Below are 17,766 nucleotides of genomic sequence, written 5' to 3' on the forward strand. Positions count from 1 at the left end.
ATGCACCGATGAAGCCGCGCGCGCGCATTGGAATAACGATTATATGGTTATAGCTATTTTGCTTCACGAATATGTCAACATTTTAATTCAATACAATAACAAAATACTAAACGTGTTCACACGGTTTAATATTGCTTTATAGGCGCAATTGAATAGGTGAAATGGTTGAGAACATCAATATACATTTTACATGATCAAACCACACTCAGTAGGCTACCTGGTTGGATCCCCCTATGCCTCCAGAACAGCCTGCATTCTCTGTGGTATGGATTCAAGCTGCCCTATGTGGCCTTTCCGTGATGTGTGGCCTTTTGTTTAGATTGAATGAGTCTGGACATTCTCCTCTGACCTGTCATTAACAAGGTGTTCGTGTCCACAGAACTGCCGCTCTGGATGTTTTTATTTATCTCACCGTTCTCTGTGAACTCTACCAACAATCATACCACAGTCAGTCGATTAGATCACGCATCTTGCCCATTCTAGTGTTTAGTCGAACAACTAAACCTGAATTAATCATTTCTACATGCTATAATGGGTTGCAGGCAGCCACGTGATGCGTGAAAGTAGGCTAATAAAACAAAGGGCCAGACTATGATAAACCCGTTTAAAGTAAATTAATATCCTATTGAACTTTTGTCAAACATGAAAGCCTACTGATTCTTAAGTAGCCTATAGTGTATTCACCCATCTTTCAAATTCAAACTCAACTGACAGCGATTTCAGTGATACACACCATGAGCTTGACTTTCCTCATCCACACACCTGTTTCACATGCCTTTCCCTTGTTTAAATTCGTCATGTCTTACCTTTGTCGTTCAGTGTCGAGTGTGGCTGCTGTTCCTCAGCTGCTGCATGCAACCTGGATGTGATCAGCACTAAGCCCCCCCCCCCAATCAGGATTACCTATGGAGCAGGTTAGCCTCTCTACCATGATGTGGAAGGGAGCGATCTCACCTTATACCTCCACGGGTCTCACTCATCTCACATTTGGACTGGCACACTGCAAGAGAAGTAGCCGTCGCAATGGACACTAAGCTGTGCATGAGGAAACCAAGCTGCACCTCCCAGTTGATTCGGCCCCTGCTTCACTGTGTCCACCATTATGGACTCCAACTAAACTGAATAAGCTATTTATAAGATACCATGAGATTTTTTAAACCAGATGTAATCAGACACGTGCACTTGTTTTACAACTTCCACTGACATCAGACACCGGATGGACATTAAGTACTGTATTATGTAATTCCTATGGAAAAATTCCAATAAATATAATGTAAATCCTCACCCAGTCTTAGAGGGCTAAACACACCCAGTTACAAACAAGGGAATCACTTCAGGAGGAATTGGTAAAATTGCATTATGCTCTCCAAAGCTGTTACATCTTACATACAGGCTGTTATTCATCATAATTCACATTGAAGAGGACGATCAAACATAACAAACCTCATTTCTAAAACACGAGACACGAGTTCTTTTCACTTTTTTTTAAAATTTTTATATATATATTTTTAGAACATTTACCTTTTTCTTATTAGAACGTTGAACATCTAGAGTTGGATGCAGTTAAAACCTGAATGCATCTTGTTTCCTCTTCCCTCTATACCCAAATCCCCATGGGGGGGGGGGGCTGAACCATTCTCCCTTATTCCTCAGAAACGACATCTGACCAGTAGCTCAGGATATGTAGGCAGCAGGCCAGGCAGCAGGCCAGGCGGCAGGGCCTAGTGCGTACGGTATTGGTCTGGGAGGGGTGTAACATAAGGCCACTGTGTTGTGCAGGGGGGTGTAACACAAGGCCTCAGGCTCATTCGGTGAGCCCCAGCTTCTGCTTCAGGGACTCGGGCATCTCTGGGGGAGGGGGGCGGGGCAGGCGGAAGTACACTTTGACAGAGTCGTAGATGAACCACTGCAGGGCCGTCAGGGTGCCGATCATGATGATACGAGCCACAAGACCCTTCCACACGCCTGAAGGGGGCGAGAGAGCAACACTAGGTTCGTAAAAACATCAACATCCAACCGAAGGCTAGTATGCGGTCTAAGCATGTAGGGCTGGGTTTAAAAAATGATTCAGAATCGATTCATGAATCCCAAAATCGATCTTTTATTTAATGAATGAATAAATGAAGGAATGAATAGTTAATTAATTAATTCATTCATTTTTGGAAATCAGTATCGATACCCAGACCTAGTATTGATGTGTTGCATAACTTGGCAGTCATGTAATTATGGTTACAGCTCAAAAAAACAGGTTTTAGTAACACTAACCGAATCGATATTGAATCGGATCGAATTGAATCGTGATAATCGATTCTGAAGCTTGTGAATCGGAATCGAATCGATTCTTGAAATTCTAATCGATACCCAGCCCTATAAGCATGTCCGCTCCCCAGCCGGTCTGCCCTGGTCGATTCCCAGTGAAGGGTCAGTGCAGTGTGAGGGCTGAGGAGCAGGTAGACTGTTCTCACACGCCAATGACTCAAGCACCTCCAACTGTACAGCCAGAAAGCTGCTGGGGGCGTCTGCACCGGAGCTGCAGCACTCAGAGAGAGAGAGAGAGCAGTAGCAGCACAGGAGCGCCCCCCAGAGGTGGATCTAAGGAGCGTGTTGACCTCAGTGCATCTCCTCACTTTAAGAGGGACTCTGAGGAATCCATTACTCACCCTTGGGTCCAAGCTTCTTGAGCACCTGGACAGCTGTACTGCCGCTCTCCTTGTTGAGTACAGACACCACTGAGTCAGCAGGGTGGGACACGATGGCACATGTTACGTTTCACTTTAGTTATTAGGCCTACATTCCATTAGTCTGCTTAAACATTACCCATACTTGGCCACACGCAGGCACCGCTTGTTGCGGTTGCCCCTCTCCCTTTACACTCCTAGACATAACAGCCTGAGAGGGGCCGTAACATGAATGGGGGCTCGTCCGGGATTTATTTTCCCGGTTTTTTGTGTCTGCGATATTCAGGTTCTGTTGGGTATGGTTAGTGTTTTGTGTTGACTTATTTTGCATTTTTTGTTGTTGATGTGGTATTGTGGTGATGGCTGCCTCCATAGTGCAGTTGTTTATTGACGCGCCGTCGGTAGCGTTGTTGGACGCGTGTCATAAAAAAGATTTGATTGCTATTGCTGAGCATTATGAGGTCCCGGTGCAAAGGCATCTAGTGAAGGCTGAGGTTAAGCGGGAGGTGCTGGCCGGGTTGGCGGGCATGAGAGTGTTGGTCTCCGGTGTGCCTGTCGTTCCGCCTCCTCCTCCTGACGAGGGTGTAGATGTGGTCCCCGTTAAGACGGGAGGGAGTGATGTGGAGTTGGGTGACGACGGTCCGACCACGGGTCCGGCAGTGGCCGTGTCTGTGGTAGGTCTGCAGTCGCCACCGCGTCTACATCCCACCACCATGCCACGGTATGACCCACAGTCTCCCAGTATGTCGAGTTTGGGTGGGGCATCCCCAGGCGCGCGCCTGAAGGTGCGGCTGGCACGTCTCCAAATGGAGAGAGATGATCGGGCGCAGGTGATGGAGAATGCGCACCGACTTGAAGTCAAACGACTTGAGATTGAGGCGGACAAGGCGGTGAGAATTCGCCAGCTCGAGTTGGAGGCTGGGGCAGCGGCCTTGGTTCCGGCTCCTGTTTGGAATTCCACCCCTCGAGTGATTACGCCATCCGGCCAGTCAGTTGACACGTTTAACGTGAGTAAGAACATTGTTCTCGTACCTCAGTTCAGAGAGTCAGAAGTTGCATCGTATTTCTGTGCGTTCGAGCGTATTGCCACTACTCTCTGTTGGCCCCGAGATGTTTGGCCAATTCTCCTCCAGTGCAAATTAGTTGGCAAGGCTCAAGAAGTTGTAGCTGCCCTTAGCCTGGATGATAGTCTAAAATACGATGTGGTCAAAGCCGCTGTATTACGCGCTTACGAGTTAGTCCCTGAAGCCTACAGACAAAAGTTTAGGGGCCATAAAAAGGTTTCTGGGAAAACGTTTGTAGAGTTTGCTCGAGAGAAAGAAACTCTCTTTGACAGATGGTGTGCTGCCAGTAAGGCTACGGAGCCTGTGAGTTTGCGTGAGTTAATCTTGTTGGAAGAATTTAAAAACTGTCTTCCCGAGCGCTTAACAGTTTATTTGAATGAGCAAAAGGTGACGTCCCTTGCCCAGGCGGCAGTGCTCGCGGACGAGTTTACCTTGACCCACAAGACTGTATTTTCCACCCCAGGTCGTAGTGAGACCAGTCGAAATGGTAATGGTAAGAGTATCAGTGTTCCCTCTCAGAGTAGTCAGGGTGTGTTCGTGGGGCGTAACTCGAAAGAGGAGCGTAGCTGTTTTTACTGCCATAAGCCAGGACATGTGATCGCCGATTGTGTCATTTTAAAACGTAAACAACCACCCCCTCAGACTAAGGGTGTTGGCTTGGTGAAACCAGTTAAGAGTGGTTCTAGTTTGGTTTCTAGTGTGTCGGCCCTTCCTGAGTCTAGTTATCGGCCATTCATATTTCAGGGGTTGGTCTCGCTCACTGGTGAGCCAACGAAGACGTCCATTCTGATTTTACGAGATACTGGTGCGGCGCAGTCTCTTATTTTGGCCGATGCCTTGCCGTGGTCGGACAAGTCGTACAGTGGCTCTAATGTAGTGTTGCAAGGTATTGAAATGGGTTATGTACCTGTGCCCCTCCACCAGGTTAACTTGGATTGTGAGTTGGTTAGTGGATGTTTCCGTGTCGGCGTGCAGGCTAGTCTGCCTATTCAGGGTGTGTCGATGATTTTAGGAAACGATGTAGCAGGGGGCAAAGTGACGCCTACGTTGGAAGTGTTAGACACTCCCATCGAGCATTCCATGGATCATTTAGGCCAGGAGTTCCCCGAGGTATTCCCCACTTGTGCAGTGACGCGTGCCCAGGCACGTCGTTGCCCTGACGCGATTGGTCTAACCGATACCGTGTTTGCTCCTGTATTCTCAGGCGAAAAGGCTCAGGTGCCTAGCTCTGGTTCGGATAAGAAAGTGGTAAATTATGAAGAGGCAGCTTTACATTTACCCGTCACCCGTACAGAGCTTATTCAGGCCCAAAAGGAGGATACTAGTCTGTCGCCGTGTTTTGCTGCTGCGGTTAGTCCAGAGGAAGCTATGTCATTGCAAGCAGCCTACTTTATCGAGGATGATCTTCTGTTGCGCAGGTGGACTCCCCGTGTTGACGATACCTGGAGTGTGGTGGTTCAGGTTGTCGTTCCCTCCGCCCTGCGTCTGAGAGTGCTGGCCCTAGCTCATGATATCCCGTGGTCTGGTCACCTAGGGGTGACTAAGACCTATGACAGGGTCCTTCGGCATTTTTATTGGCCTGGTTTGAAAACCGATGTGACCCGCTACTGCAAAACATGTCATACTTGTCAAGTCACTGGGAAGCCGAACCAGGTAATTCCTCCGGCTCCCTTGCACCCTATTCCCGTTATGGGAGAACCTTTCGAGAGGGTGATAGTCGACTGTGTAGGCCCACTTCCGAAAACTAAGTCTGGGAATCAATATATGTTAACGATGATGTGCTCTGCTACTCGATATCCTGAAGCTGTTCCACTGCGTAATATCACGTCCAAAGCCGTGCTGAAAGCTTTGGTCAAGTTCTTTTCTACTTTCGGTCTCCCGAAAATGGTACAAACGGACCAGGGAACGAATTTTTTGTCGAAAGTGTTTGAGCAGGTTTTAAAATCTCTCTCCATTACACACAGTGTGAGCAGTGCCTACCATCCCGAAAGCCAAGGTGCTTTGGAAAGGTGGCACCAGACTTTTAAATCTATGCTGCGTAAATATTGTATGGACACAGAGAGAGACTGGGATGAGGGCGTTCCGTTGCTGCTATTTGCTGCCCGTGAGACAGTTCAAGAGTCGTTAGGTTTTAGTCCCGCTGAGCTCGTTTTTGGGCATACGGTTCGTGGTCCGTTAAAAGTATTGAAAGACCAGATTATGTCGCCCGCCGCTGGCTCGCGTAGTGTGCTGGAATATGTTAGCCAGTTTAGGGAGCGACTACATGGTGCATGCGCGCTAGCCAGAGACGCGCTTGGTTCTTCCCAAAAGAAGATGAAGCAGCATTTTGACAGAAAAGCAGATTTTCGATTTTTCCAGCCTGGTGACAGTGTGTTAGTCTTCCTACCTATTCCAGGGTCTTCTCTCTCTGCCCGCTTTTCAGGTCCTTACCAGATAGAGAAAAAGCTTAGCGACACTGATTATGTTGTACAGACACCGGACAGGAAGCGCGCTACCCACATTTGTCACATTAACATGTTAAAGCGTTACCATGCCAGAGAGGTTTTATCTGTACATTCTGACCAGACAGCTGTGCCCGCTGTCTCGTCTGTGGCCTCGGCGGCACTGGTGCGTGACTTTATGGTTGATGGGGACGAGGACGGGTTGGTGCTGCGAAATGTGCCTGAGCAGTGTGCGCGTTTGGGGAACTCCGACATGCTCAGGTCTCTCTCCTCTCATTTAGAACATTTAAGTGAAGAGCAAAAATCCGATGTCATCCGCTTGATTAATGATTTCCCCTGTCTTTTCAGTGATGTTCCTAGCTGCACTAACGTGCTGGAACATGACGTGGACGTGGGTGACGCGGTGCCCATTAAGCAGCACGCATACCGCGTCAACGTGACAAAACGCTCAGCTATGAAACGTGAGGTTCAGTATTTGCTGGAGAATAATTTGGCAGTGCCCAGCTCCAGCTCATGGAGTTCTCCATGCATTCTGGTTCCAAAGCCTGATGGTACAGCCAGGTTTTGTACCGACTACAGAAAAGTGAATGCTGTGACTGTACCTGACTGTTTCCCGTTGCCACGACTGGATGACTGTATTAGTAGATAGAACATCGTGCTGGCAGATGTCCCAAACTGCACCGCCTATCTGGACGACCTAGTGGTTCACTCCGAGACCTGGTCCGAACATCTCCACTCACTGAGAACCGTGTTTGAGTGTCTAGCCAGGGCGTCCTTGACTTTGAACCTCGCTAAGTGCGAGTTTGCGAGAGCTACTGTGACCTATCTTGGCAAGCAGGTAGGGCAGGGTAAGGTCCGTATGCTGGCTGATAAAGTGGCAGCTATCGTCAGGTACCCTCCTCCTGCAACCCGCCGTGAGTTGCGCAGATTCCTCGGGATGGGTGGCTATTACCGCGGGTTCTGTCGTAATTTCTCCTCTGTTGTTGCCCCGTTAACATCTCTACTCAGTCCGACCGTAGCATTCCGCTGGTCCCCTGAGTGCCAGGGTGCGTTCGCAGCCGTGAAGACTCTCCTCAGCTCTTCACCAGTCCTGGCTGCGCCTGACTTCAGTAAGCCATTTAAGCTGGAGGTAGATGCTAGTGTGGTTGGCGCTGGTGCCGTTTTACTACAAGAGGATGCTAATGGGATTGATCACCCCGTTTGTTATTTTTCTCGGAAGTTTAACGCGTGTCAGTCGCGCTACTCCACGATTGAACAGGAGACGCTAGCATTATTATTTGCTTTACAGTTTTTTGAGGTTTATGTTGGTTCATCTCATCTCCCTGTAGTGGTGTACACGGATCATAATCCGCTGGTTTTCTTACATCGAATGTACAACCACAACCACCGCCTCATGCGGTGGGCCTTGGTGATCCAGGGTTACAATTTGGTCATCAAGCACAAGAAAGGGTCTGAGAATGTCTTAGCGGACGCGCTGTCGCGTGCTTAGGTCCCTTTTCTGTTTTGCTTGTTTATTTTGATTGCTTTAGTTGCTTTAGTTCATCCATGTAATTCATTTGGTAAAACTATTATGCATTATTTACTATGCATGTTTTTTTTGTTCATTTATGGTTTGTCACAAATCCTATAGGTTTGCTCTTTATGGGTGGGGGTGTTACGTTTCACTTTAGTTATTAGGCCTACATTCCATTAGTCTGCTTAAACATTACCCATACTTGGCCACACGCAGGCACCGCTTGTTGCGGTTGCCCCTCTCCCTTTACACTCCTAGACATAACAGCCTGAGAGGGGCCGTAACAGCACAGAACACACCAGCTGCAGGGGACAGAGGACAAAGATGAGTCAGACCCCTCGACAGTAAAGGAACACAGCAACACCATCTTCAACATCATATTCATCAATATTCAAAGAGACTTTCATTGTACATTAAGTTGAACGCATTCTGATGTGAAAAGCACACAAATCTAGACTTCATCTAGACTGACTGAAATGACACATGCTCCATACTTCACCATTATCATCAATTGGCCTCACCAATGTAGCCAGCCACGAAGGTGACCACCAGCTGTTCCGGCTTGGAGCACTCGCTGCGGGGCTTGGGCACCACATACTTGTATAGCAGCTCCACTGTTCTCTCAAAGCAGGCGAACTTCATCATAGTGTAGGGGATCTGTCTCATCCACAGAGGAACCACACCCTTGTAGAAGCTAAAGTCGAGGTGGCCAAGTCAAGAAGTCATTTGCTGGATTAAATATTGTGTGATCAGATTCAGGACAGGAAATAGACATCCCCGATATGACATCACAGTAGGTAAGCATGTCCGCCCCCTCAGCCCGTCTGCACTGGTCGATTCCCAGTGAAGGGCCAGTGCAGTAATGGGGCTGAGGAGCAGGTAGACTCTTAAATGCCAATGACTCAGCACCTCCAGCTGTATGATATGTTATGATATTGGTTTATTTCCTGTTTCATGCACCAAAAGGTGCCCAGCCCACATGGGCTTACAAGACACATTAATACAGTACATTACATGTACAATAAATCCATTGAATAAAAATGTAACAAAATAAAGAACAATCCATTTTCTCAAACTCAGTTCATATATACAAAGTAGTCTGCCTTTTTTCCCCATGCTTTACAAAATTTGTATTTTATTAAATTTATGAATTTAAATTGAATAAAATTAATGAACATTTAATGGTCATTTAATGAACTCCGCCAAGCTTCCTAAAGCATACATCATCTCTCAGAGAGAGAACAGCAGCCAGACAGGAGCGCCCCCCAAGGAGAAAGTGACAGAAAGAAACACTCACGCCCAGAGTCCCTCCTCAGCATACATCTTGGGCGCACACTCTCTCAGGGTGTTGGCGTAGCCGGGCTGGGTCTGGATGCGCACCTTACACGCCTCCATGGGGGCCAGGGCTATGTCAGCGAAGAACTCGGCGCTGGCGGAGGCCGCCAGGTACAGAGATGTCCTCCACAGGTAGGTGTTTTCCTAGTTGTATGATGTATGTCAGGGTCATATACATAACATAACAATGTCAATAACATATCAATAACATAACAACAACATAACAGATATTCTTCACTTTGCCTTCAGCACTAGATTATGCTCTTAGTTATTTGTTTTAGAAAGGAGATCCACTTGTGAGTTCAGACAAGTAATAGTACACTGACTTTTCCTACGTTAAATGCAGTTATTCTAATTCACTTTGGATTAAAGTGTCAGCTAAATGATTAATGTGATGAGGAAGAGCCTGTCAATCAATCAATTAATTAATTAAGCTTTATGTCGTGTCCCACTGTTAAGTCATCTTTTACAGTAAAACTTTACAATTAGCATGAGTTCATGCATTAAGTAACAGTTAACTAATGTCTCTATCAACCATTTACTAATGTCATTTATGTTAACTCACCTAACCCTAACATTAGTAACCTAACCCTAAATAAGCATGTTTTTTGTGACCCTTATTGTAAAGTGTGACCTCTTTTACCTCTCCGAGCAGGTCGCTGTACATGGTCTTGAACACCTCGTAGAAACCGAACTTGCAAAGACCCTGCATGGAGTAGCCGATGAGGGTGGGAGCCCAGCCCTTGGCCAGACCCCGGACGCCATCCTCCTTCACTGTGATTGAGAAACCTTTGAAGATGCTCTTGTACTTGCCTGGGTCCACCTAAAAAAGGACAGTGACAGGGAAGAGATGATTACCAACTGCCACAAAATGTAAGTGACATAAATGTATAGTGCTGCTGAGTAGGGTAGCAAATTTCAAGGAATTTCATTAATCGATAACTGTTAACCTTAACAAACGATAGTCGATTAATCAATAAGAACGTCCCACGCTGGACTGCGCTTTGCTCGCTTCATTTTTGCGTCGTCTTCCGCTGTGTGGTTGAAATTTCCCAGCATCCCAATTAGCCTTCACTACATGGCGCGGCGCCCTCATGTGCAGTCAGACCCTAAATCATGATTACATTTCACGCAACTCCCGTTGATAACGTTCGTTCCCCCCCAAAAAAGTTCTGTTCCATTAGCAAGCAATTAATCGAGCAACCAAATCTTACAAGTAAATTCTTATCGGCAATTGATAGTCGATTAACTATTAACATCCCTACTGCTGAGGAAAGGTTAACGTCTACAAAACGCAGCAACTTTGGTGTAGAGCTCAGGTACATACCTGCAGACGGCACTTGACCAGGTCGAGGGGTACGACCGCTGTGTGTGTGATTCCACAGCTGAGGATGCCCCCGAAGCCGCACAACGCATAGTATTTCATGGAGCCAAATTCACAGCTCACTTCAGACTCTGCAGTGGGGAATACGACACAAGCACGACATGCTGTTAGATCAGCCCATGATGACATGTTGGAACTTACCAAACTGCAACACAATGTTGGCTATTCAAATACAGTTCCAAATGAACATTGATACTATGCCCTGGTATCTAGGCACTTATGCTGTGTAGAGAATTCACGGCAACGTAATCTTTGCATTTATTGAATCATTAATGTTTTTATACAATGCCTGACCTTAGTTCCACCCAGGGCTGAAAATTAACACCTGCCACCTGTCAAATGCAGGTAAAATTTCCAATTGGTGACTAGATTTCGGAAGGCTAACTGAAAAAAAACAAAACAACTTGGCCGGTAGATTTTTTCATCTACAGTCCCCTTGGCAGGTGACTCACCGTGAGCCAAAAGTTAATTTTCACCCCTCGTTCCATAGTATTCAGGTGAGAACTTGTTCTGCAACACACTACAGCCTACAAGTCTGTCCAAGCAAAGAATGTCCCTGGGTTTGTTAGTAGGCTAAAGGCCATACTGAAAACCATGCATGTAGTATCAGATAGTTACACTACACTCGGAGAGAAGAGGGTCAGAGAACACTTTTGGGTCACAGTTTTCAAGTGAAGCTATAGGTATCTTATCCACATCTAAAATCACAGCTTAAACTGATAAGGACAAGTTATTTACCATACGAGTGGCGTCACTACAAACATTTAGGATGTTTCGGTGCAATCCACAGCACAACTCCATGCCATGCAAGCCCCTGGGACACAGACCTGCAACCTGCATTTGACCAGGTCAAGAGGCACCACAGCCATGTGAGGGGTGCCACAGCTCAGAGTCCCACCGAAGCCACACAGGATGAAATACTTCCAGGAGACAAACTCATAACTATCCCACTCTGAGGAAAAGACAGTGTGTTGGAACTTACAAGGGTTTCCAATATGTGAATCATACACCACACATTCTGTTTAAACACAAACAACTTGTATAGAGAGACTGCATACAGGCAGCATACTTCAAACTTGCTCATAGTATGGGACCTTTAGTAATTGGGAGACTTCCACATCACATGATAAGGTAATGTATGCAACACAGGAGCAGTGTGTGCTGAACTTCTTCACTTTGGTGAGAGCGACCTCTAAAATGTCCTGCTGCCATTTGGAAAGCATTTACTCTTCAGGGGAGGTCCTCCATGCCGTGCCAAAAATTAGCGTTGGCTTGCAAAGAGGGCCAATGACGGTGCCACCAGCTCGCTGAAGTTTGACTGACGTTCAGCGCAAGAACATGTCTTACCGGCCACAGCAGCAGCGGCCAGCCTGCGCTTGCCTTCTCCATGAGGGACATGGCTGCCTTCTCCATGAGGGACATGGCTGCCTTCTCCATGAGGGACATGGCTTTGAATGGGTTCCTCGACTTGTTGTAGTGTGAATAACGGTGCGCTGAAGGGGTTCGCCCGGGCCAGCTGCGTCAGCGAGGTCGGGTACATGTTGCGTGGCTGTGTGGGGAGCAGTGGAGACAGACAAAGTCAGAAACTGTTTTACTTGAAACAGTCAGTGTAACGTTAGGTAATTGGGAACGATACGTGTCAACTAACTATCGTAAAAACCATTGATTTGGAAATCAGGAAAATATATGATGAAGTAAAGCCTCGGGGCCACGTTAACGTTAGTCTAGTAATGCCAAGTTAAAACTAGCAAGCAGCCATACACACTGTCCGGTTAACGTTAGTCTAGTAATGCCAAGTTAATACTAGCAAGCAGCCATACACACTGTCCGGTTAACGTTAGTCTAGTAATGCCAAGTTAATACTATCAAGCAGCATACACATACACACTGTCCGGTTAACGTTAGGCTAGCAGAGACAGTCAGAACAATAGTTTGATAGCTAGCGTTAACTATAAAACGACCCCACAATGCTCCCACATGCTTTCTGATGTAATGTTATCTTCAAAGTAGCCTATTTCACCTTTCCGACTTCAGTTGTAAGATGGCGCTTCCGTCCTTGCTGTGAATATTACATTATTGTGCCACACTGCCAGCTACGTCAACGTTTAGTCCAAAAATGGGCGGTTTAGCTAGTAGAACAATGAATTAATGTGTAGCCTACTCAAACCATTGTTTGAATTTATTTGAAAAACAAAACAAAATTGATCTAAGCATACTTTAAATGTGCAAATGCCAAACCTATAAATGGTCTAACTATAAAACCAATCCCTGGGTAAAAAAAATTGTAAGTTAACAGTATTACCTGAAATACCCATCCATGGAAATACCTCACTAAATAGCATAACTCAGTGTTGATAGGTCTACTAGAGTTCATTTTGTGTTATTACGATCTACATTGCGCACACTCGCATGCATGCAGTGACAACAAAGTGCATGTTGGTGTCACTCCGGTTGCTCTTTCAGGGCAAGAGTAAAAGCTTTCTAAATGCAGGCGTTATTGCTGACTGGTAGCTCCACCCAGCTTTGTACAGTATGTCTCAACAAGAAAATCCCTAAGAGACAAAAAAGACTGTTACCAAATTTATTTCATGATACAATCCACGTGATCGTCAACTGATCCAAAACCCTTCCCCTCACGATCCCTTCCAACTGCCAACACAAAGCTGCCTGATCTGAAGACACAATAAAAATTAGTATTGAATTCACTTGAATGAGACATTTGCAACATATTGCCTTAACATTTATTTTGCTAAAAACACACATGGGAAAAACATTGAAATAGAAAATAATGTCACAAGTTTCTTTACAGTGTTTTTCTTTTCTTTACAAAGTCAATTTCATGACAGGTGTATTACTTTGTTTTAGCTGATTCCTAAAGTCAAATCTCCATTTGTGGTCTACTGGTCATTAATTCAATTTGAATTCATAATTCAGCAGGAGTACAATCCAGTTTAATTCATAATTCAACTGGAGTATAGCCCAGTTAGCCGAATGCCATTACTTGTTCAAACTGGATTTAATTCGGATTTAATTTGGATAAAAGCGTCTGCTAAATGACTGTAATGTAATGTAATTCCTCCATAGGTCTTTTACCCCAGATCAGTGGTCTGAAGCAGTCTTTTCCCATATACATGGAGCCATGGGAATGGGAGTAGCTACCTTCATTCAGCACATCAAAGCACTAAAACTAAAATACAAACTCAATTACACTGTCATTTGTTAAATCAGGTTCCATGAGCTAGTCAACTACCTAACCACCAACTGTAACTCAGTGCTTAATGGCATGATGGCATTACTGAGCACTGACGTACACGTACTACACCAAATAAACTATTAGTTACTATCTCAGCTTGAAATATGGGCTGATTTTCCTTATACTGCGACAAGACCTGATGGACCAACATTGGACAGTCCAACTCCCAGTGCTGATCACATTTCACTTAGAGCAGAATCAACCTGAGCACTGTAAACTTTACGTTTTTCTATCTAGCTCTATCACTACAGTGTAAATTCAAAATTCATACAGAAATACATGTATAATTTATTATTCATAGCATTTCTTTGTGCTTTAAAATGGGAGGGGACTAAATGCTAATAGCGTGCAGGCACTTCATCATCAGAAAAAAAAAGACCTGGCACAGACCATTAGAAAACTAGTCCTTCATAACTACAACCATGCATTGAATGTCCTCTCCATTTCACATCAAGTTCTACACATACAAGGGAAAATACACACAAAGACAAAGACGTCACGCTGCTTAAAAACAAATTAAAAAGAGTCTTTTCAGACTGCCACAAGACATTGTTAAGAAGCTGCTGCGATTAGGATATAATACTTCCTTAATCCCCATGGGAGTGAAGCAAGAATGTGGAGGGGAGACAGTCTACCATTCCCAAACTCTGGTCTGTCCATGGAGGGGCGCCTGGTATAAAAAGGTGAGAAGATGATCAGAGGTTGATAAAGGTGTGGTGAGGGTGTGCTTACTCCTTTCTACCACTCTGTGCTACACTCTCACTGCCTATGCCCAGGGGGATGGCCACTCTGTCCAGGAGACCCTTGAGTGAGTTGATCTGCTCCGCGTCCAGGTTCTCGTAAGCATAGTACAGAGAACCTGCCACCACGAAGAGCAGCAGCAGCCTCAGCAGAAGAGACAGAAGGCCCCTCTGGGCTGGAGCCTTGCCTGGGCTTGCAGCCCTAAAGAGACACTCTGAGTGGCTCTCTGCGAGCATGCTGCGTTGAAGCAGGGACTCATTCAGCCAATAGTTGCCGGGCTTCACCGGTCGGCCTGCTGCACCTCGGATTGGTCGTCGACAGGTGGCACTGGTGAAAAGAAGCAATTTGGATGATGTAGATGACAAAATGGTGGATCAACTACCTCTGTCAATATCACTGCATGGTCATGTGTGCATCACTGGAAACTTCAGTGTGATTCAAAATGAAATTGACATTCTTTAATCATGGCAAAACATTCCAACAATGCAACTGCATACAAATCAAGTGTATAGTCAAGCAGGTACAACTCTTACCTGATGCCTGTGCGTGTACTGATCTCATTAGCAAGTATATCTTCAACAACATTCTCTGCACTTTTCTTAGGGGTCTGGTCACCAGTTGCTTGCTTCTCCTCCACCTGTGAACACAGAAATAATTAAGGTAGTTTACCTGAAAATGCATTCATGAAGACTAATGTATCAACTAATGTATCGTGTATTGTGTATCTAATGTGTATCTAATGTATCGTGGGGCTGTAGCTCAGTTGGTAGAGCGGGTCGTTCAATGATTGAAGGGTCGGTGGTTCGAATCCCAGCTCTGACTGTCCACATGTCGAAGTGTCCTTGAGCAAGACACTGAACCCCAAATTGCTCCCAATGAGCAGGTTAGCACCTTGCATGGCAGCTACCGCCATTGGTGTGTGAATGGGTGAATGAGAGGCCATTGTAAAGCGCTTTGAGTGCCGCTAAGGTGGAAAAGCGCTATATAAGTGCAGTCCATTTACCATTTACCATCAAGAGACTCAGTCATATAATGCCAGGAAGCCTCACCTGAATGTGTCGTCTGCTACTGGTCCTAACAGTGACGGGAGTCTTGCCTCTGCTTCTTACAGGGTTCTCCACAACAGGAACGGGCTCTGGTTCAGGTACAACAATCTCCTCTGACGAACATTGACAGACATTGAACATTGTAAAAATAAAGGAAACTGTCTTTCAACTCTGAAACAATTATATCATATTCATCAAGTCATACATTTTTTTGTGCATGTTCTCCAATAGTCTGAGCTCACCTTCATTGTCACTGTACTGGTCGGAGTGTGTGTTGCCATTCTGGCTACCGTCAGCCTTAGAGTCAGCAATGAGAGTAGTGGCAGTCTCAGGTGGGCTAGGGGTAGTCTCAGGTGCAGGTTGGTCTAGTAGCTTCTGCAATTTCTTCTCATAAAGTTTCCGGGTGGAGCCTGAGGACACAGAGGGCAAATGTGTCCTTGAATTCCAGAGTTCAGCCTATTTCTATTGACTCACAATAATATTCTGACTTTCTGTAACACACTTTACCCAGTTGTAAGTGTTGTAAGTCTTGACCCACCTACAATAGGTCCGGGATTTACGCCAAGCTTCAACAGCTGATCTTTCAAATCCTCATCGGTCAAATCTGTGACTTCTACTTCCTCCGAGCGAGGCTTGTCTGTCTTCCTGGTGGCTTTCTGTAGATGGGTTATAGGGGTGAATATGGCACATAATTAGATTAACTGGACAAAAGCGAACACCCACCACCACTCTCTTGAATGAGAAAGCGACATTATAGTAGCTAGCTATAGGCTCTGTGCACCAGCTCCAATACTTCCTGAAAGTCACTTGGCATCTTTATTTCCTGTCCTATATGATTGGATTAAGTGATTAATCAGGTGTGTTTGCAGACCCAGCTCACACCTGATTAATCACAATCCAATCATATAGGACAGGAAATAAAGCTGCCAAGTGACTTTCAGGAAGTAGTGAAGCTGGTGCACTGAGCCTATTGCTTTTGCATATTTTGTAATAAATAAACTTACTCTCCCAGAGCGAGTCTTGTTGGAGGCAGGCAGCTCCTCGTCACTAGAGAAGGTGTCTAAAGGTGGACTTTTTTGGTTCAATACGGTCAAGTTCTTCAGATACAACTGAACATAGACTTCTTTTTTATGTTCTCCGCTGGGGAGGGTCACTTTGTTGGCCGTCAGCTCACTTTTGAGCTTATCCTTCGTGAGAACTGACGGGTCTTCAAGGAATTCTGCCATGCCAATACGTGTTGTTGAGAGGTTGTTGTCAAACAGAAAAACCGGGTTAGCGAGCCAGCTAGCAAGCTAATAACGTCAAAATTATGTTCTTCTTCGAGGGATTAGCTCAACAGTCAGTCTACGACCATTTCACACAAATAAAGAGTCACGATGAGACTGTGTTTCGTTTGAAAAATTCATTCGGATTTTAAACTAATTCAGGGGTTCAATTTGATTAGCTGGGAAGCTAGTTAGCATCCCTGCCCACTTGCCACCGTCTGTTCGGAACGGAACAAGGAAACCACCAATAAGCACGCACCCTATTGGCTGCAGGAGCCCAATAAACTCGTGGCGGATTGGTTTGTCTTGAATAGATCACTTGAACCCGCCACAAAGAAACCTTGCTTTTTTGTTTAATCTCTGGGCGATCATGAGGAGGCCTAGCTAGTCTAGTTTATACAATAAAACTAGAGGGATAGAAACCCAATGTTCATCATTTACTGCGTGAAAAGATGGGGACTACACAAAAAAAGGAATTTTATGAATGTGTTCAGGTAGTAGTTGGCCTACTGTGTAGAGGAGGATACATGTTGTGAGATGTAGCCTACATATGAGATGTATGATTACTTTTTTGTTAACAATGTGTTTAGAGAAACTCTCTTAGCCTATTGTATGTAGGCCCTATTTCATTACAACAATTGAAACTATGCTGCATCCTTATCAGAAGATGGCAGTGTTAATCCATTATGGCCATTGTAGCTTACTGTGGAGGTGGGAACAGAACGTAGGTCTAACTAAGGGTTGTAGGCCAAACAGGTTGAGCAGCACAACATTTACGAGTTTCCATTCTCTTACATGGAAACAGACAAACACCCCGCCACAGAGAAAATGCCACGATCCTCATGTTGGTTTACAAAAGACAATTGAAAGGGGCATGCACTTTCTGGCATTATAGGCCATAGCCTTAGTGTGGACAAGTTGTTATGGCCTCCAAGATTACATACCCATACTTACTATGTGGTTGGGGATGTACAGTAGGCGACCCATTCACCCAGCAAGTGTGCCAGTTTAACCTTTACTTGATGGCAGTTGAAGAGCTGTCTCTG

General features: G+C 45.4%; 2 protein-coding genes across 3 annotated transcripts; both read right to left on the reverse strand.

Annotated features, from left to right (window-relative positions):
* Positions 1-1,513: 1,513 nt before the first annotated feature.
* On the reverse strand, positions 1,514-11,958 carry LOC311321013 (solute carrier family 25 member 3-like). The gene is made up of 7 exons (XM_084452884.1): positions 11,763-11,958; positions 10,359-10,486; positions 9,675-9,854; positions 8,994-9,175; positions 8,218-8,390; positions 2,661-2,771; positions 1,514-1,965 (listed from the first exon to the last, which is right to left on the reverse strand). Exons 1-7 carry the CDS (start codon positions 11,953-11,955, stop codon positions 1,805-1,807), a joined length of 1,128 nt encoding a protein of 375 aa, XP_084309010.1. The 5' UTR covers positions 11,956-11,958; the 3' UTR covers positions 1,514-1,804.
* A 1,094-nt stretch (positions 11,959-13,052) lies between these two features.
* On the reverse strand, positions 13,053-16,929 carry tmpob (thymopoietin b). 2 transcript variants are annotated; one of them, XM_084453106.1, is made up of 6 exons: positions 16,460-16,929; positions 15,994-16,111; positions 15,698-15,865; positions 15,459-15,544; positions 14,943-15,046; positions 13,053-14,736 (listed from the first exon to the last, which is right to left on the reverse strand). In XM_084453106.1, the coding sequence occupies exons 1-6, from the start codon at positions 16,679-16,681 to the stop codon at positions 14,397-14,399; spliced, it is 1,038 nt and encodes a 345-aa protein (XP_084309232.1). In that variant the 5' UTR covers positions 16,682-16,929; the 3' UTR covers positions 13,053-14,396. The 2 variants fall into 2 exon arrangements, with proteins under 2 accessions (XP_084309232.1, XP_084309231.1); XM_084453105.1 differs by having other exon boundaries at positions 15,459-15,568.
* Positions 16,930-17,766: the final 837 nt, after the last annotated feature.

This window comes from Borostomias antarcticus (genome assembly GCF_949987555.1).
Source record: "Borostomias antarcticus genome assembly, chromosome: 18".
NCBI classification, from domain to species: Eukaryota; Metazoa; Chordata; class Actinopteri; order Stomiiformes; family Stomiidae; genus Borostomias; species Borostomias antarcticus.